Raw genomic sequence first — 20,858 nt, 5'->3', positions numbered from 1 at the left:
GTGTATCACTATATCAGAAGAATTGTCCTGGACATATCATATAAATATAATTGCGAAGAAAGCACAACAGCACCTTTACTTCCTCAGGCATGTCTTCAAAAACCTTTATAGACAAACATGGTAAACTTTTATAGATATGAGATGGAAAGTGTGCTGACTGGCTGCATTACGCCCTGGTACGGGAACACCAATGCCTTTGAGTGGAAAATCCTACAAAGAGTAGTGGATTTGGCCCAGTACAGCACAGGTAAAACCCAGCAACCATTGAACACATCTACATGAAACAATGCTGTAGAAAATCAGAATCCATCATCAAAGATCCTCATCACCCAGGCCAGGCTCTTTTCTCACTGCTGCCATCAGGAAGAAGGTACTGGAGCCTCAGGACTCACACCACCAGGTTCAGGAACAGTTACTACCCCTCAAGCATCAGGCTCTTGAACAAAAGTGGATAGCTACATTCATTTAAGGACTTATTTAAGGAGTCTGTTATATTGTTATTTCGCACTTTACTTATTGCTATTTATTTATATCTGCATTTTACAATTTGTTTACATTTAACAGTTCCTGATGTTTACAGTTTACAGTTGCTGTTCTGTAGATTTACTAACTACACCTGCAGAAAAATAATTTCAGATTTGTATGTATGTACTCTGATAATAAATTTTACTTCAAACTTTTTGAACTTTGAACCTTCTCCCTGTAACCCTTAAGCCCCTTACCAATCAAGAACCTATCAATCTCTGCCTTGAATGCACCCAGTGACTTAGCCTCCACGCTTTGATTGCTCAACCAGCATAGATAACTTTGTACACCTCAACACTGAACTGATTCCACACCCATTAAGTCACTTTGCAGTCACTTTTTTCCCAATATTATTTATTTATTGTTTTTTTTTGTATTTGCAGTTCTGTCTTCATTTGCATTTTGATTGTTTGTCAGTCTTGCTCGTGTGTGTTTCATTGATTGTATTGTATCTCTTTGTTCTACCACGAATGCCCCCAAGAAAATGAATCTTAGGGTAGTACAGTATATGATGAGATATTTGTGTTTTGATAATAAATTTCCTTTGAAATTTGACTTTGACTTTCACCTCAGTTCTAAAGGGACATCCTCTTATTCTGAGTCTATGGCCTCAGATCCTAGCCTCTCCGAGTACAAAGTCAAAGTCGACTTTATTGTCAGATGCACAAGCACACGTGTGCACAGATGCAATGAAGCACGTACCTGCAACAGCATCACAGGCACCTTGGCATTTGTTAGTCTTTGTTAAAGTATAGTTTTTTGGTAAATTCTATTGTGTTTCTTTATGTCTTATAAATACCTGCTAGAAATGAATCTCAAGGCAGTATATGGTAACATATATGTACTTTCATGATGAATTTACTTTGAACTTTGAGGAGGTGGACATGGAAAAACCAGAATTACTATCAGGAGTGATCAAACTGCATCTCACAGGTGGGATGTCCTAATCAGAGTCAGATTTATTTAATACAGTTGTTCATGCAGCAACTGTGCAGTGCAAAGACATAAATTGTGAAGAAATAAATATTTCAAAAAATGGAACAACAAATATTCATGTTAACAACTTTTGTGGCTGGCTGTGGTGACTAGTGGTGCTCCACGGGGGTCTTTGATAGGACCACTTCTTTTTACATTATATGTCAATGACTTGGATGATGGAATTGATGGTTTTGTGGCCAGGTTTGCAGATGATACAAAGACAGGTGGAGAGACAGGTGCTTTGGAGTAAGAGAGAGGCTGCAGAAGGACTTAGATTAGAAGAATGGGCAAAGCAGCAGGTGGAATACAGAGTTGGGAAGTGTATGGTCATGCACTTCGGTAGAAGAAATGAAAGGGTAGACTATTTTCCAAGTGGAAAGAAAATTCAAAAATCTGAGGTGCAAAGGGATTGGGAATTCTCACACAGGATTCCCTATAGGTTAATTTGCAGCTTGAGTCGATGGTGAGGATGGCAAATGCAATGTTAGCATTCTTTTCAAAAGGACTAGAATATAAAAGCAAGGATGTAATGCTGAGACTTATAAAGCACTGGTGAGGTCTCATTTGGAGTATTGTGAGCAGTTTTGGGCCTTTTATCTAAGAAAGCATGTATTGACTTTGGAGAGGGCTCAAAGGAAGTTTATAAAAATTATTCCACGATTGAAAGGCTCATCATATGAATGTCTCTGGGCCTCTACTCACTGGAATTCATAAGAATGAGGGGGGAATTTCATTGAAACCTTCAAAAGTTGATAGGCCTTCATAGAGTGGATTTGGAAAGGATGTTTCCTATGGTGGGGAGTCGAAGACCACAGGACACAGCCTTAGAACAGAGGTCCACCTTTTAGAACAGAGATGAGTACAAATGAGTACAAATTTCTTTAGCCAGAGGGTAGTGAATCTGTGGAATCTGTGGAAGATATTGGTATAGTTAAGGCAGAGGTTGGTAGATTTTTGAATAGTCAGGGCATGAAGTGATATGGGGAGAAGGCAGCAGAATGAGGCTGAGAGAGAAAATGGATCAGCCATGATGAAATAGCAGAACAAACTCAATGGGCCAAATCACCTAATTCTGCTCCTGTACCTTATGGTCTTATAAGACCATAAGACACAGGAGCAGAATTAGGCCATTCAGCCCATCAAGTTTGCTCCGCCATTCCATCATAGCTGATCCCGAATCCCACTCAACCTCATATACCTGCCTTCTCATCATATCCTTTGATGCTCTGATGAATCAGGAAACTATCAACCCCCACCTTAAGTATACCCATGGACTTGGCCTCCACAGCTTTCTGTAGCAGAGCATTCCATAGATTCACTATTCTCTGGCTAAAAAAAAATCCTCCTTACTTCTGTACTAAAAGGTCACCCCTCAACTTTGAGGCTGTGCCCTCTAGTTCTAGATACACCCCACCATAGGAGACATCTTCTCCACATCCACCCTATCTAGTCCTTTCAACATTTGGTTGGTTTCAATGAGATCTCCCCACATTCTTCTAAATTCCAGTCAGTACAGGCCCAAAGCTGCCAAATGTTCTGCATATGTTAACCCATTCAATCCCAAAATCATCCTCATGAACCTCCTCTGGACTCTCACCAAGGATAACACATCCTTTCTGAGACATGGGGCCTAAAATTGTTGACAATATTCCAAGTGCGGCCTGACTAGTGTCTTATAAAGCCCTAGCATTATCTCCATGTTTTTATATACTATTCTCCTTGAAAAGCATCCCAACATTGCATTTGCCTTCTTTACCACAGATTCAACCTGTAAATTAATCTCCTGGATGTCTTGCACGAGGACTCCAAAGTTCCTCTGCACCTCTGATGTTTGAACCTTCTCCCCATTTAGATAACAGTCAGCACTATTGTTCCTTTTATCAAAATGCATTATCATATATTTCCCAACACTGCATTCCATCTGACACTTTTTTGCCCATTCTTCCAAATTGCCTAAGTCCTGCCGCAAGTGATTCTTGAAAGATCGTGACTAATGCATCCATTATCTCTTCAGGACTCTGGGATGTAGTCCATCTGGACCTGGTGACTTATCCACCTTAAGACTTTTCAGTTTGTCTTGCACGTTTTCCTTTGTAATATCAACGGCACTTCCTTGTCCCCAATTAGTACCTCATCAGCATCATTTTCCAGTGGTATATCAACTCTCACCTCCCTTTTTATACAACTGAAAAAGCTTTCATTATCTTTTCTATATCATTGGCTAGTTTTCCCTCATATTTCATCTTTTCCCTTCTTATAGCTTTTTATTGGATTTTAAAAGCTTCCCAATCATTCAACTTCCCATTCACTTTCACTACCTGTATGCCCTTTCCTTGGCTTTTATGCAGTCCTTAACTTCCTTTGTCAGCCACAGTTGCCTACCCCTGCCATTTGAGAACTTCTTCTGAGGGACATATGTATCCTGCCCCTTGTGAACTATTTCCAGAAACTTCAGCCATCTCTGCTCTGCCTTCATCCCTGCAAGTATCCTACAATCCACCTGGACAAGCTCCTCTCTCAGCCTCTGTAATTCCCTTTATTTTATTGTGACACTGAAACATGTGGCCTGTGATTCTCCCTCTCAAACTGCAGTATGAATTCAGTCATATTATGATCACAGCTTCCTCAGGGTTCCTTTACATTAAGCTCCCTAATGAGATCTGGGCTATTACACAAAACCCATTCTAAGATAGTCTTTCCCCGAGTAGACTCAAGCAGAAGCTGCTCTAAAAAGCCACCTCGTAGGAATTCAACAAGTTCCTCTCTTGTGATCTGACATCAACCTGATCCACAGACTTTGCCTGACACCAACCTGAACCTGCAAGGCTTATTGAGAAAGTAGGAAGGCATGGGATCCAAGGGGACATTGCTTTGTGGATCCAGAACTGGCTTGTCCACAGAAGGCAAAGAGTGGTTGTAGTTGGGTCATATTCTGCATGGAGGTCAGTCACCAGTGGTGTGCCTCAGGGATGTGCTCTGGGACCTCTTCTCTTCAAGGTTTTTATAAATGACCTGGATGAGGAAGTGGAGGGATGGGTTAATAAATTTGCTGGAGTGTTGTGGATAGTGTGGAGAGATGTCAGAGGTTATAGCGTGACAGCAATAGGATGCAAAACTGGGCTGAGAATTGGCAGATGGAGTTCAACCCAGATAAGTGTGAGGTGGTTCATTTTGGTAGGTCAAATATGATGGCATTAATGGTAAGACTCTTGACAGTGTGGAGGATCAGAGGGATCTTGGGATTTGTGTCCATAGAACACTCAAAGCTGCTGCGCAGGTTGACTGTGTGGTTAAGATGGCATACGGTGCATTGGTCATCAACCATGGGATTGAGTTCAAGAGCCGAGAGGTAATGTTACAGCTGTATAGAACCCTGGTCAGACCCCACTTGGAGTACTGTGTTCTGTTTTGGTCACCTCACTACAGGAAGGATATGGAAACTATTGAAAGGGTGGAGAAGAGATTTACAAGGATGTTGCCTGGATTGGGGAGCATGCCTTATGAGAATAGGTTGAGTGAACTTGGCCTTTTCTCCTAGGAGTGATGGAGGATGATAGTTGACCTGACAGAGATGTATAAGATGATGAGAGCATTTGATCGTGTGGATATTCAGATGCTTTTTCCCAGGGCTGAGAGGACACAGTTTTAAGGTGCTTGGAAGTAGGTACAGAGGGGATGTCAGGGGTAAGTTCTTTTATGCAGAGAGTGGTGAGTGCGTGGGATGGGCTGCCGGCGGTGGTAATGGAGGCGGATATGATAGGGTCTTTTAAGAGACTCCTGGATAGGTACACAGAGCTTAGAAAAGTAGAGGGTTATGGGTAACCCTAGAAAATTTCTAAAGTAAGTACATGTTCGGCACAGCATCGTGGGCTGAAGGGCCGGTATTGTGCTGTAGGTTTTCTATGTTTCTATGTTTTTCCCAATCCCCTTGCATATCGAAGTCCCCCATTACAACTGTGTCATGCCCTTAATACATTCCTTTTCCAGCTCCCTTTGCAATCTGAACCCCACATCTTGACTACTACTTGGATTCCTATATATGATTCCCATCAATGTCTTTTTACCCTTACTGTTTCTTAACTCCACCCACAAAGATTCAACTTTGACCCTATGCCTCCTCTTTCTAAAGATGTAATTCCATCTCTTACCACCAAAGTCACACGACCACCTATGCCTTCCTGCCTGTCTTTTTGACACGTAGTATATCCTTTTGTTAAGCTCCCCGCTATGACCTTCTTTCAGCGATGATTCAGTGATACCCACAAGGTCATACCAACCAATCTCTAACCCTGCCACAAGTTTGTCCACCTTATTCCGAATGCTACGTTCATTTAAATAGAGCACCTTCAATCCTGCATGCTTCATTTTTATGATCATTTTATATCTTGCATTTATGATCGTTCAGAAATCTGATAATGGAGGGGAAGAAACTATTTCTAAAATGTCTTTAGTGCATTTAATTCTGCAAAACATCCAGAAGTGCTTACCACAAAGGGGGCAAGGAAACAACTCACTACTTCAGGTATCAGGTAAACCATCAATTTCTACTCCCCTGGGGATTCAGCCTGGCAGCAGGAATGTTGGAAAATCTGAAGAATTTTACCTGTGTACAACTGGTTTTCAGTTCTTCCCACATGTTCATCTGTTGAGCATAACTTTAGGTAGAACTGCTCACATCCAGGTTTCTCACTGATCTGTGATGAAAGTAAATGAGAAATATCAAGGATTTTGAGATTGGATTTTCAAATTGATTCTCCTTACGTCATTATAATGAACAACTCAAGAAAGCAACTTACAGACATGAAATGCCGTGGCAGATTGCAAAGATAAACAATTAAAGATTAGCTTTAGTTGTCACATGTACTTCAAAACATACAGTGAAGTGCATCATTTGCATCAAGTTAAATCAGCGAGGAATCCGCTGGGCAGCCCACGAGTGCTGCCATGTTTCTGGCACCAACACAGAACAGCCACAACTCACAAACACTAATCTGTCCACCTTTGGAATGTGGGAGGAAAACAGAGCCCCCAGAGAAGACCCACACAGTCATGGGGAGAACATCCAAACTCTTACAGACAGCAATAGGAATCAAACCCCAATCTTACAGTGCTGCCAAGTGGAACATTAACCGCTTAACAAAGTATAATTTGAGTTAATTCACTAAGATGGAGGCAAAAGTGTTCCTTTATATCTTATTAAGGAAATTGCAATGCTCTCTCTAAATACAAGTCGAAATTCAGCGGCAAGCAAATAAAGAGATTCAAAATTATGAGCAAGTCAGGCAGCACCTGCAGACAGAACAAGAGAATTAATGATTGAAATCAATGTGCTTTCATCAGCTCTAGTATCTGTAGTGTTTTATTCTTGTACCATTGAGGAAAACAATGACAGTGAGAAGTTGCAGAGGACGCTAATGAGACCACACCTGGAAATATTGTGTGCAGTTCTAATCAGGCTACAGGAAGAATGTGATTAAAGTAGAGGAAAGATTCACAAGGAAATTGCTGGAATTGAGCATGAGTTATAAGGAGGGACTGTTTTCCTTGGAATGAGGGAGGCTGAGGAATGTAAAGTCATGAGGGACTTAGATGCAATCCTTTTCCCAGGGCTGGGGAGTCTATAGCTGAAGGGCAGAAGTTTAAGATGAGAGGGAAAAGATTTAAAAGGAATCTGAGAGATAAGTGTTTTTCTACATAGAGGTGTGGACAAACAGGATGAGCTCCCAGAGTAACTGGTAGAGGCTGGTACAATTACAATATTTAAAAGACACTTGAAGAAGTTCAGTGATAGAAAGGTTTGGAGAGATATGGGCCAAATTCTGGCAAACAGGACTAGCTCATGAAGTTTACTTTGGTTGGCATAGATGAGCTGGGCTGAAGGGCCTCTTCGCACGCTGTATAATGATATAACTCTATGATTCACATGCAATAAGGCCTGAACATGAAATGAATAAATGGAAAGGATGCACGCTCATGTGAGAAACTGTGACCTGGAGAGCTAGAGAACATGCTACAAGGTGGGTAAGACTCAGCTTGGGCACAATGGACCAAATTGCCTGCTTCGGGATTATTAAGTTGATATATTTCGATAGGTCATAAGTTCAACACTGTGTAAAGCTATCAGTCCCTTACCATCCACCCCTGCTGCCTCCCCTTCAATTAACCTGGACTCATCAAGACTCACAGCAAATCATTCCCCTTTTGTAGTCAGTTCTATGGATTTGCCAAGAACAATCCTGGTCAAAGACCATGATTGCCCACGCCTTATGGCTTGGCATATAACAATGAAGATGATGCTAGGGATGATTAAACCAGGACCTCTTCATCTCAATAGTATCTATCACAGGACATTGATTGCAACCTTGGTTTTAGGCTGTGAATAATGCAGTTTCCACCCACTCCTTTCCTGCCTGCTGGTTTATTTTAGCTCAGTGGGGTAGTCTGTACAGAACAGTGTCCTTCCAACTGCCAGTTCAGCAAAATTAACTGAGATAGACTTTGCATATTTATTTAGAGATAGAGTGCAAAACAGACCCTTCCATCTTGTTGAGACGCACTGCTTCACAACCCACCTTTTTAACCCTAGCCAAATCACAGGACAACTTACAATGACCAATTAACCTACTAATCGTACATCTTTGGACTGTTGGAGGAAACTGGAACACTCAGAGGAAAGACATGCTGTCACGGGAGAATATGCAAACTTCTTACAGATGGCAGCAGCACCAGAACTGAACTCTGAACTCCAGAATGTCTCAAGCTGGAATAGCCTCTTGTTGACCACTACACTATCATTAGTGCTGTTTGTGTGTGGTGCTGAACGGAGCCAACAGTCTCCCACTGCTGTTGAGACCAAGCTGCCTTCTCTGAGAATGTAATCATTTTCCAATAGCATTCTCAGCACAAAAAAGTCAGGGAAATTATAGAACCAAATGAAAGACAGATCAGCCTATCAGATCCAGAACAGCTCATGAAAAGAGCCCTTCATGGTCCTTTATGGATTTTCTATGCTGTTAACTGCCAATAACATTGGGTATCTGTTGCAGGAAATATGGTTTGTGCAAAGCAATATCCCATCAACACTACTGTGACCATGTTTTTTTAAAATCCAAGGGTAAATATTGCCTGGGGTCACCCTCTTGAATCATCAGAAGAGTGCCATCAGATTTTTTTTATTTGCACTTATGAGGTCAGATGGAAAACTGATTTTCTGCACCTTCCAGAAGAAACCCTCTCCCACTTCTTCACTCAGAGTGTGGGAAGAGCTGCCAGCAGAGTGGTCGATGCAGGGTTGACTGCAATATTTAAGAGAAGTTTGAGTAAGTACGTGGATGGGAGGGGAATGGTGGGCCATAGTGCAGGTACAGGTTGATGGGACTAGACAGAATTATAGTTCAGCACAGCAGATGGGCTGAAGGAGCAGATTCTGTGCTGTAGTGTTCTATGAGGCACTATTCCCCAGGCTTGCCTTAGGCCTCGCTGTGACAGTCCAGGAGGTCAGAGTGGGAGTGGGTGTAAAGTTAAAGTGACAAGAAGAGTCAACACTGTGGCTGGGAGCTCAGGTTCACCCTACACACTGACCACAGGTGTGATCACCCAATCTGGGTTTGGTTTCTCCACTGTTGGACTCTGATGTTTAAATCCAAGGTTCTTTCAGAAGTCAGGAAAGAGGCACCAAACATCTTGCTTCCCAACTGTTTTACTAAATGCTGACAGAACAAAGGAAACGGGAGCAGAAACTGCTAGCAGAAGGCTTAAAGAAAAGAGACTAAGATGCTGAGCAGATTAAGATGGCTCTGCATTGTGTTTAGCTGTTTTATACCCACAGGTAAGGAAAAATCCTATTCAAATTTATAGTTAAGTTATAACCAATTAGAAAGTTACTATTCAAATACTGCAGTACCAAGTTAACCAATGAGAAAGCACTTATTCAAATGACGCAGAACAAAAAAGCCCCCAGAGCTCTAAGAGTTATACTTTCTATAGCCACTGAAGGCATATTAAATTTTCATAAAATGCAAGCAAATAATTAATTGCTAAATAGCAAAACAATAATTAAATGGTAAGATCCAACAGTGTGAACACAAAATTGGTACATTGGATTGGAAGATAGACAAGCAATTCATTGCCTGTGGTTGAACTGGGAAAGTGCCATAGGGGTGGGGGGGAGGCAGCTGGTGGGAACTGAAAGAGTGGATCAGGGAGTTACAAAGGGTCCTTGTGAAATGCTAAAGTTGGAGGGGGGTGAGGGGAAGATGTGTCTGGTGGTGGAATCTCTATGAAGCTGGTAGAAATTGTGGAGAATGACCTGTTAATTGTGGAGTCTGGTAGGGTGGAAGGTTAGATCCAGAGTAACTCTACCTTGCTCTGTCCCAGAGGAGACAGGGATGAGAGCAGAAGTGTTGCAAATGGGTGAAATATGATCAAGAGCTTTGTTGATAGGATGCATGGTTCAGAAAGAAATAATAAACTCAAGATGTTCTTCAGAAGCAGGAAATCGAGAGCAACATACACAAAATGCTGGAGGAACTCAGCCGCTCAGGCAGCGTCTATGGAAGAGAATAAAGAATCAACACCTTCATCAGAAATAAAGTCTGTTTTTTGGATGTCACCAGAAACCAATAAAATACAACAAAAGTTTGAAAGGACTTTTTAATCCAGCGCTGTCAGTTACAGGACTCGTCCTCTGAACCAGAATTTGATTACGCTGAATTTATACATATAAACCAGACACAATGTCCAGGGTGGAATGGAAAATGCCTCTTTCATTTTCCCTAAGACTGCACATCACAGGGAATTCCTGAGAGAGAGTTTCACCACCTCATCTGGTTACTCTATTTCCAGAAGCTACCATGAATTTCCAATGTCTAGCAAGTTTCAGATGTGTGTACGTTTTGCTAGTTGCTTCAGCAAGAGACTGCTCAGAGCAACTCAGCCTGTCTTCGAAGACGATCGGAAGGGGAGGGGGGAGGTAAAACAATCTTGTTACAGTTTTAACATTTGCAACAACTTGCCCTGAAATGGTCTCATTTAGAACGTAACGTACACTCAGTGGCCACTTTATTAGGTACACCTGCTTGTTAATGAAAATTCCTAATCAGCCAACCATGTGGTAGCAATTTAATGCATAAAAGCATGCAGCCATAGTCAAGGTTCAGTTGTTATTCAGACAAAACATCAGAATGGGGTAGAAATGTGATGTGATCTAAATGTGATCTGATAAAGGTCAGAGGAGATTGGCCAGACTAGTTCACGCTGACAAGAAGGTGAAGGTAACTCAAATAACCAGACAAATAACGAGACAACAGTGGTGTGCAGAAGAGCATCTCTGAACAGACAACACATCAAACCTTGAAGTGGAGGGGCTACAAGCAGCAGAAGATCATGAACAGACACTGAGTGTCTGCTTTATTAAGTGCAGGAAGTAACTAATAAAGTGGCTACTGACTGTATTTTCTACTTAAGCACTCCTGAGAGAAGAGACATATTTATTGCACATCTTAATATCACAAACACATGGAGTGAATTCTCTGCCTTAATTAACAGATGCACCACTTTGCCAGTTTAGACACTGACAGGGTTCTGAAACAGTGAATTCATTCTCCAAAAGATATAATCTTACTTCACTTTTGGCTTCCTTGGTTCGACAGGCGCCATGAGCGTAATTGATGCAAATGGTCTGTCGTCTCATCTTCTTTCTGATTCGACTGGGGCCCTCAGCCATGTCCAGAATCCAGGCACCCTGCTGGAAGCCTGATGAAGGACCCCATAATCCTCTCTCTTGAAGCAGCTGCTGTTCAACCTTGGCCCAGTCTTTTGATGCGTGGTTCAGAATGCACTTCTGCATCTGGGGACACAAGAGAAAAGCCTCAACAGATGATGTCTACGCAGCCTGCAGCTGCCAGTCCTGTTGGCACTTATCCCCCTTATATATACAGTGGATTCCGGTTAATTGGGACACATCGGGACCAGTACATTTTGGCCCAATAAACAGCTGCTCCAATTAGCCGAAGTTTCATGGAAATAATTAAAAGGTATTAAAAAGGCAAACTACCATTTAACTGAGTAACAAATTACGTATTTAAATGAAATACAGAACAAATTAGAACACAACCAATACTTATATAATACTATACAGCTGTGTATAGTTCCTAATAGTTATCGATGGAGGAATTCACCTACTGTGTCCTATTGATTAAATGAATAAAATGAATGCAGACACCTAGTGCAAATAAGGGACTGCCTTCATACAATCCTTTAGAAGACTACATCCTCCAAATCTTCATTCTCATTGTAACATTCAAGATAATTGTCGATAGATACCTTCAAATCCTTCATAGTTCCTAACTTGATGAAGGAGTGAAATTACTTCATTTTCACTCCCAGCCGGTTCTAGCATCTCCAAGCCTGAATGCTTGAAACCGCAGTAAGCAAAACAGTTTTGAATTGCCTTACTGTTTGTTTCTCACCGACTATAGTAACCAAATTCACTGCCTTTTGAAGACAAGCACATGCATCTGATGCTATGTGAGTTTAAACATTCTCCCCGTGACCACGTGGGTTTCCTCAGGTGCTCTGATTTCCTCCCACATTCCAAATACATACTGGTTGGTAGGTTAGTTGATCATTGTAAATTATTCTGTGATTAGATGAGGGTTAAATTTGGCGGCACAGCTCAAAGGGCCAGAAGGGCCTACTCCTCACTATATCAATAAATAAATACAGTTCATTCTAAGCACGGTGTAGTGACTAACGGCCACGTGACTGACACTACAATCTCCCGCCCCAATTAAGCAGAATAGTGTCCCAAATAAACAAAGGTAATCCCAGCTATTTTCTCAATTAGTTCTTGTTCTATAAGTTGTCCTAAATAAATAGCAGCTTTCTCCTGAATTGTGATATGAGATTGTTAAGAGGCACTTGGATATGTACATGGAAAGAAAAAGTACACTCAAAATCAAAGTCAATGTATTATCAAAGTACCATACACTACCTCGAGATACATCTTCTTGGAGGCATTCACAGGAAAATAAATAAATACAACAGAATTGATGAAAAACCTATACATCAACAAAGAATGACAAACAACCAAAGTGCAAAAGAAGACAAACTGTGCAAATAAAAAGTGAATAATACTAAGAACGTAAGTTATAGAGCCTTTGAAAGCGAGCCTGTTGGTTGCGGAATCAGTTTCGTGTTGGGGTAAGTAAAGCTATTCATGCTGGTTCAGGAGCCTGATGGCTCAGAGGTAATAACTATTCCTGAAGCTGGTGGTGTGGGTCCTGAGGCTCACCCTCTCTTCTCGCTGCTGCCATCAGGAAGGAGGTACAGGAACCTCAGGTCCCACACCACCAAATTCAGGAACAGTTCAACCATTAAGCTCTCGAACCAGAGGCAAAACGTCAGTCACCCCAACAGTGAACTGCTCCCACAACCTATAGACTCACTCTTAAGGACTCTACAACTTATGTTTTTATTTTATTTATTATTTTTCTTTTTTTGCATTTGCACCATTTATTGTCTTTTGCACATTGGTTGCTTTTCCCTTTCAGTTGTGCACAGTTATTTTAATTGATTCTATTGTGTTTCTTTGTGAATGCCTGCAAGAAACTGAATCGTAGGGTAGTATGAGGTAGTAAATTTGAATAATAAATTTACATTGAACTTTTTGAACTTTGAGTTGTGAAACTAAAGGGATAAGTCACTGAAACTGCATGGTGAGTCTTTGAATTGTTCTAATCAATAGTGATTAATAAAAAACTACATTTGGTTGGTAAAGTCGATGACCGGCATGTTTTTGACTTATCATCAGCATCATTAGGTGCTGTGTTGTATGATCTCATGACCATGATTATTCTTGGCAAATTTTTCGACAAGTGGTTTGCCATTGCCTTCTTCTGGGCAGTGTCTTTACAAGACAGGTAATTCCAATCACTATCAATACTCTACAAAGATTGTCTGCCTGGAGTCAGTGGTTGCATAACCAGGACCTGTGATATGCACTCAAGACCTATTGCAATCAAGGTCAATGTGCCAATTGTCTTTGTAACTGCTTGCTGTACTACATTTCCTGGTGTACAAGGAGACTCAGATCTCTTTGCACATCAACATTTCCAATCTATCACCAACTACACTAAGGTTAAACAGCACCCTTCTGCACACTATAGTGCATCTGAACTCCGCCATGGATGGTTCAAAGCCTGGTTGTGAAAGGAAGAGGTTTGGGCATGAGGCTAACGATCCCACATCATACAGAAATGGCAACAGAAGCTCCAGAGACCTTACCCTTAGAAGAGGAAGGATGCACAAGAAGATGGGCTACATTGGGAAAACGTGAATGACTGGCCCAAGTCAGAGGACTCTGCTGAGCAGCTAGTGACAGCCTATGCCCCAAAAGGGGTGATGAACAAAAGAAAGCAAGTATATGGCATATGGCATGTATTTATTTAATTAGTTCATTAGCAATACAGTGCAGAAACAGCCCCTCCGCTGAACGACCCAACCCACCCAGCATCCCACATATTTAACATTAGTCTAATCATAGGACAATTTACAATGCCGAATAACCTACTAACAAGACCATCTTTGGAGTGTGGGAGGAAACTGGAGCACCCAAAGGAAATTCACGCCATATGTATTTTCCCACTTACAGAACTTCTCTAAATAACCTTGAATCCTCCTTGCACCTTCCTCACAACACACATTCCTGTCCAGTTTTACATTATCAGTGAACCCAGTGTCACTTTTTGTACATACAATCAGTCTATGTGTATAACAGTTACTTGTACATAGTGGTTTATAGGACTGCATTTATATTTATATTTATTCTGGGGGTTTTTTGTTTTGTATTGTGTTCTTTATGCTGTATCCGATCTGCAGTCTTGTGTATTTATTTTTTCATTTAGTGATACAGCACAGAATAGGCTCTTCTGCCCTTCAAGCTACCCCTCCCCAGCAACCCCAACAAGCATGATTTAACCCTAACCTAGTTACAGGACAATTTAAAATGACCAACTAACCTACCCAGTACGTCTTTGGAGTGTGGGAGGGAACCGGAGCACCTGGAGGAAACCACCCTCATTCCTCAGGGAGGATTGCAGAGGCTCATCACAGAGGATGCCAAAACTGAATTCCGAGCTCTGATGTCCCAAGCTGTAATAGCGTAGCGCTAACCGCTATGCTACCTTGGCAACCAAGTATCATGTACTGAAAAATGACAAAAATAATCTTGAATCTGGAACTTAGAAAAATTACACCTGTTTTCTCATCAAACCACTGGTGTGTAGTGTGAATAGCTGAGTTGAAACACCGATCCCTGTGATAGCAGACACAGCTTACCACCGTGAAAAAGTCCCATTTGTGCTAACTCTCTGCTTCTCGTCTGTCAATCAATTTTTCAATCAATGCCAGTATATTACTCCAATCCTCAATCTGGGAAAGCCCGTTCCCTGGTTGGCTCCTCAACGTGATGGTCCATAAATCATCTTGTGCATTTTCCAGGAATTTACCGACCACAATATTATCCTTAATCAGTTTTGGGCAGTCTACATTTTGATTAAAGTATTCCATTATTAACAAAGTATTCTTTTTACACACTCTAAATTTCCGCTTAATGCTGCCTTCGATATTACCAAATGAGAATGTAATTGGGTTATTATTAATTATCACTAAAATAATCCAGTTACATTGTTATTATAATGCTGCTTATGAGATTCTTGGAGATTACCTGTCAATGTGGTCAGACACTTTTTAAAGATATATTCAATCATTCTACCCTTTATCCATTAACTCATACAGCACAGATCATGTTTCTCGCAAATTACGGCCTCAAACAGAGACCCAAACATACTGATCATTCAGGGCAACTGGTGCAGAACATTCTGGAATTGTTGGCTTAAAAGGTCAAATGGTTTGGAGTTTTATTAATTTGCCCTCTGGGCCATCACATTATCTGATACTGAACTGGTCAGAAGTGAACTGCTGCTACATTACAGGTTTGTTTTCAGTTTGCCTAACAGAAATAAGCAAAACAATACATATAACATAAATTACATATTATTTATATTAGCATGTAAATAGTAATAATAATAAATTAATACGAGTACATACACACAAACACACCTAAGTTAGACGAGAGAGAGAAAGAGGGGAGGGGGAGAGAACGGGGAGGAAGGGGGAGAGAGGGGGAGAAAGGGGAAGGGAGGGAGAAGGGGGAGGAGGAGGGAATATTGCACAAATGATCCAAACTGCAGCCTAACTTTATTCAACTGCAAGGGTTGGGAGCTGTGCTGAATTGCATGTAACATCTCTGGGAATTGTGCAGGTCTTGTTTTAATGACAGTGTTTGGAAGTGAACAACTCAAGAGAAGAGAAGGCATGCCCTCTTCTCACTGTGGCCTTCAGGAGGGAGATACAGGAGCCTTAGGTCCCACCAGGTTCAGAACAGTTATTACCTAACAACCACCAGGCTCCTGAACCAGCATTGATAACTTCATTTACCCAACACTAAACTGATACCACAACTACAGACTCACTTTGAAAGGCTCTACAACCCATCTTGTCAGTAATTTTGCTTCTTTTGCACTTAGTTGTCAGTCTTTGCGTATGTAGTTTTTCATAAATTCTATTCTACTTCTTTATTTTCCTGTAAAAGCCTGCAAGAAAATGAATCTCAGGGTTGTATTGGGGACATACAGTATACCTACTGTGCTAATAAATTTACTTTGACTTGGACAATACCCAAGAATTCAGACTATCTTGGTATTTTCAATAGGGACCTAATTTATCATTAGCACTAAATACAATCATGTTTCAACAAAACAAAAGTGGCTGAAATCCAAATTTTAGATGCCTTTTAGTGTCAGTGAAGGGTCTCAGGAGATACACTCCTGGGAGGAGTAATGTTCCATTGCAAACTTCCTTTTGAAATATTACCTGCTTATGTTCGATATGAAGGCTGGCAAACACATCTTGTCCACTTTTCCTTTCTTCGTCCATTCTGATTATGAAATCCTATACACATACAAAAGAGGATTAGAGATGTGTTTCCATGAACAGTAAAACTTTAATAATCCACTGTCACATTTTAGGAATCCTGATAGTTTGGCACTGGCTTCACCATTCCTACTGTCTGGAGCGCCATTTCCTGTAACCCCTTCCAACTATTGAATGAGACTGTTTAATTCTTAGTTTAGACTGCTTAATTGGTATTTTCTTTGAAGTTTGACAATGACCTATCTGCTTCTGTTTTATATAACTACTTACAAACATGCAACTGTTGATTATGCTTCTTAGTAACCAGAGTGCGTACTTTCATGCAATTGTTCAGTATGTCCTTTCGTGGTTTCATTTGTTTGATTCTGGAAGCTTTTCTTGGTATTGCACTATTTGAATAGGGGCTTTTTGATAGGTTAACTCTTATCTAAGAATTTGAATAGAATGCTTCTTATCTATGGTGTATATAAAGAGCTGACCATGAGGCTCCAACAGCTTTTTGCTTCTCTCTTCCTTCACTTGCTAGACTTCTATCACTCTCTATTTTCTAATTCTCTTTGTTTTATTAAAACTTAATACAAAGATCAAGATGCAACAGATTTTGTGCCTCTTTCCTGACTTCAGAATAAACCTTGGATTAAAAACATTAGAATCCAACACAGCTCCTGAAGACCCAGGTTTCCACATTCACTTTAAATTCACTGAGTTCACCAACTCAGTTGTACATCTAAACATAGTGAATTAAATGTGTGTTGGTGCATTAATAGGGTCAGAGTGCCACATCACCGATAATCTGCTGTATCAGCAACATGGGTGCAACAGTAGTTAGCAGATGCTACTATGGTTTGGGGTGTCAGAGTCTGGAGCTCATTTCTGGCATTATCTGTAAGAAAGTTCATACGTTCTTCCCATTTGTACATGATTTCCTCGGGTGCCCCAGTTTCCTCCCACAGTCCAAAGACATATCGGTTAGTAGGTTAATTGGTCATTGTAATGTGTCCTGTGATTAGGCTAGCACTAAATCAGTGGGTTTCTGGGTGGTGCGGTTCAAGGGGCTAGAAGGTCCTGTTCTGTATTGTATCTATAAATAAATAAATTTACTGTAAACAGCATAAGGATTAGCTTCATTTGTCACATGCACATTGAAATACCAAAATGTTCAGTGAATAGTGTTGTTTGCGTCAACAATGCATTTCACTGTGTTTCAATGTTTTGATGTACATATGACAAATAAAGCCAGTCTTTAATTTGGGCAAATGGGATTAGTTTGCTGAGCATCCTGGATGTTACGGATGAGCTGAGCTGAATGGTCTGTTTCCATGCTGCATCTCGATCCCAGTCACTCAGCTTGTTTCTCTACTTCTGCTGCATCTTCTACTCCTTAGATTCCAGAAACAGCCTAAATCCGCAAGATTAAAGATCTCAAAGGTTAACTCTATTTGTCACATATATAATCAAAACATCAAAACTTGCAGTGAAATGCATCGTTTGCTCACCAGCACAGCCCACAGAGGTCAGGGTGCTTCTGGAACAGACATAGCTTGTCCACCACTAACCCTAACCCTTTTCTTTAGAGTAGGACCAGAACACCTGGTCACGGGGAGAATGTACAAGCTCCTGACAGACAGCAGCGGGAATCGAATCCCGATCAATGATCATTGGTGTGGTAACGCATTGTGGTAACCATTATATTACTATGCTGCCCTGTCCTATACATCTACTTATTGACTCAACACTCATCGGGCTCTCAGGAAGAGTATTTCAAAGGAAAATTACTCATCTCAAGTGAAGATGGAAATCCTAATAATAATAATAATAATAATAATTTCATTTATAGTGCACTTTTCATACGGACAATGTAGTTTACAATCAGATTAAAGTACAAACATGAAAATAAAATAAAAAATAAAAATGAAAATGAAAGACAAAAAGATGTTAGTTACAGACAGGGTTTTGGGGGACTCTGAGGCTAATGCCGCATGTGTTTCTGGAGTCTGGATTCTGGTTACTCTTTTTTGCTGTCTTTGAGTGGTTTGATCGAGCAATCAGTGTGGACTGGGGTGCTTCGGCATGGACTGGCTCTGCAGCCTTCAGTCAGCTAGCAGAGCTGAACTGAAGTAAACCGAACAGTCCTGGACTTCTGGTTTCATGCTGATATTCTGTGTGTTGTTCGTTTGCGTTTCGCCATTTGCACTATTTGTCCTTTTTTCACACATTGGATGCTTCATGTTTTCTAGGAACAGGTTCCATGGTGGTTCTTTGGTTCATGGCTGCCTGTGGGAGGACGAATCTCAGAGTTGTATTCTTTATGCAAACTTTGATAATAAAAGTACTTTAAACTTTGAAATAAATACGTTTTGAGCTGATGTTTAACAGTGCCAATTGAGTCTGCATCCCTGATAGTCTTAGGTGTTGAATACCACAGTTTAGGAGCACAGTTCAAAAAAGATGACCTGCCAATAATCTTTTGAGGGAAATAGTTTAAATTTAAGAGACTGGTGGAAGAAGACTTGAGAACTCAAGCAGGGTGAAAAAATGAAAGCAATTTGGTGATGTACTTCGCTCCCAAACCATTGAGAGCTTCAAAACCTTGTAAGAGAAATTTATGATCAATTCTAAAAATACAGGAAGCCAATGGAGAGTAGCTAGTATTGGAGTGATATGTTCCTTCATCCTGGTTTTGGTTAAACATTAATCAGCACCAACATCACCTTACTGATTGACCATGTCTGCTGCCTTCAGCTAAGAAAAAGTGACTGAGCTCACACAATAAACCATTCTAAGGCATATGGTGGATTATAACAGTGAAAGAGTAAATGAGCATTTCCCAGGTCTGAGTGAATACAGTACTCATAAGTTACTCTTTTTATAATGAAGAGTAAGGTCATAGGGCAGCAAACAGGCCCTTTGGTCCATCCAATTCACCCATTACCTTCAAAAGGGGATAGTTCAATAAAGCAACTTCCATCATTAATGACCCCCATCACCCAGGACATGCCCTCTTCTCATTACTAACATCAGGAAGGAGGTATAGGAGCCTAAAGACTCACATTCAACGTTTCAGGAACAACTTCTTCCCTTCCACCACCAGACTTTTGGATGGACAATGAACCCATGAGCACTACCTCACGATTTAAAAAAAATTGTGCTACTTACTTAATTTAATTTTGTTTTTTATACTTTTCTTTTTTTATACTTTTTTTCTTTTTATACTTCTTTTTGTAATTTTTAGTTTTTATTATTATATATTACAGCATACTGCTGCTGCAAAATGACAAATTTCACAACATCTGCCAGAGATATTAAACCTGATTCAAATCTAATTCTGATTCCAATTCACACCTACTACTATATACCAACCTTTACTTAATACATAATCACTAGGCACTGGAATACAAGCCAACATGGGCTCCTCAAATCTTCAACTTCATCATCCTAGACTCAATGATATATGAATAACAAAAAACTGCACATCCTGGAAATCTGAAACTAAAAAAAGAAAAGATCCAGCAGGTCGGGTAGCATCTGCAGTGAGAGAGATAGATTTAACATTGCAGGTCAAAGGGCACCTGTCACACCCTACAGGTCATTAGGCTCAAGTATTAATGCTGTTTCTGTTTTGGGACAACCTGCTGATTGTCCCAAGTATTTTTTGTTTTCACGTCACTAAAATGCATACACAATGCCTTTGGAACCAAGGGGTTAGGTATTGTTAGGACTCTGATGCTCATACAACCCATCATGAAACCAAATTTCAGATCTCGACAAGTTGTCCAATTTAAAAATAGCATTTGATGTAATCAAAAACAAACAATAAAATATGCATTGAACATTTTAAAAAAACAGCAAAAGCTAGTTAGTGCACAGTTTAATGATTGTGGCAGTTAACTCACACACCACCTAACGGCCTCTTTTACTCTCTTCAAAAATATTACATAAAATTTATACATCCCAGGGTCTCATTTCTTTTCCTCACTATAAATAGTACAACAATTAATTGAAGCTTTGTTGATCGCAGATAATGTGTGACTAAGTTTGAAGGTTTTCTTCCCATTTAATACAATGTTTAAGAGACTATGCTAATCTTGACTAGGTTATAATTTGACATGCATTCTTTGTTTAGTTTTCTTTCTCTGTAAAAGTGACATAGCAGACGCAAACATAATTACATTCTCCCCGCTGTGAGAGAACAGACATTGTGAACAGTACAGATGGGTGCTGGCAGAGAGCCAGGCCCCGCTATCCCACAGAGAAGTTATATTCATTAGTAGCGCACAGCAGGAAATGCCTGCACAACGTGAAGGCAGTGATTATATTGTGTTTGTTTACAGGATCATTAAGCTTTTAGTCACAGCTAAGCA

The 20,858-nt window shown here is 40.5% G+C and overlaps 1 protein-coding gene across 1 annotated transcript in view; it reads right to left on the bottom strand.

The window, feature by feature from the left end:
- The window catches only part of wdfy4 (WDFY family member 4), a 427,205-nt gene that overhangs the window by 99,785 nt on the left and 306,562 nt on the right, over positions 1-20,858 (bottom strand). Inside the window, exons 41-43 of the mRNA XM_073025649.1 lie at positions 16,438-16,515; positions 11,126-11,350; positions 6,107-6,197 (exon numbers count right to left, since the gene is read on the bottom strand). Of these exons, the coding sequence (XP_072881750.1) occupies positions 6,107-6,197; positions 11,126-11,350; positions 16,438-16,515 (394 nt within the window). The remainder of the gene's footprint in view (positions 1-6,106; positions 6,198-11,125; positions 11,351-16,437; positions 16,516-20,858) is intronic.

This window comes from Hemitrygon akajei, chromosome 21 (assembly GCF_048418815.1).
Source record: "Hemitrygon akajei chromosome 21, sHemAka1.3, whole genome shotgun sequence".
NCBI lineage: Eukaryota > Metazoa > Chordata > Chondrichthyes > Myliobatiformes > Dasyatidae > Hemitrygon > Hemitrygon akajei.
The sequence above is the reverse complement of the archived record's forward strand: the minus strand, read 5'-3'. Positions and strand labels throughout refer to the sequence as shown.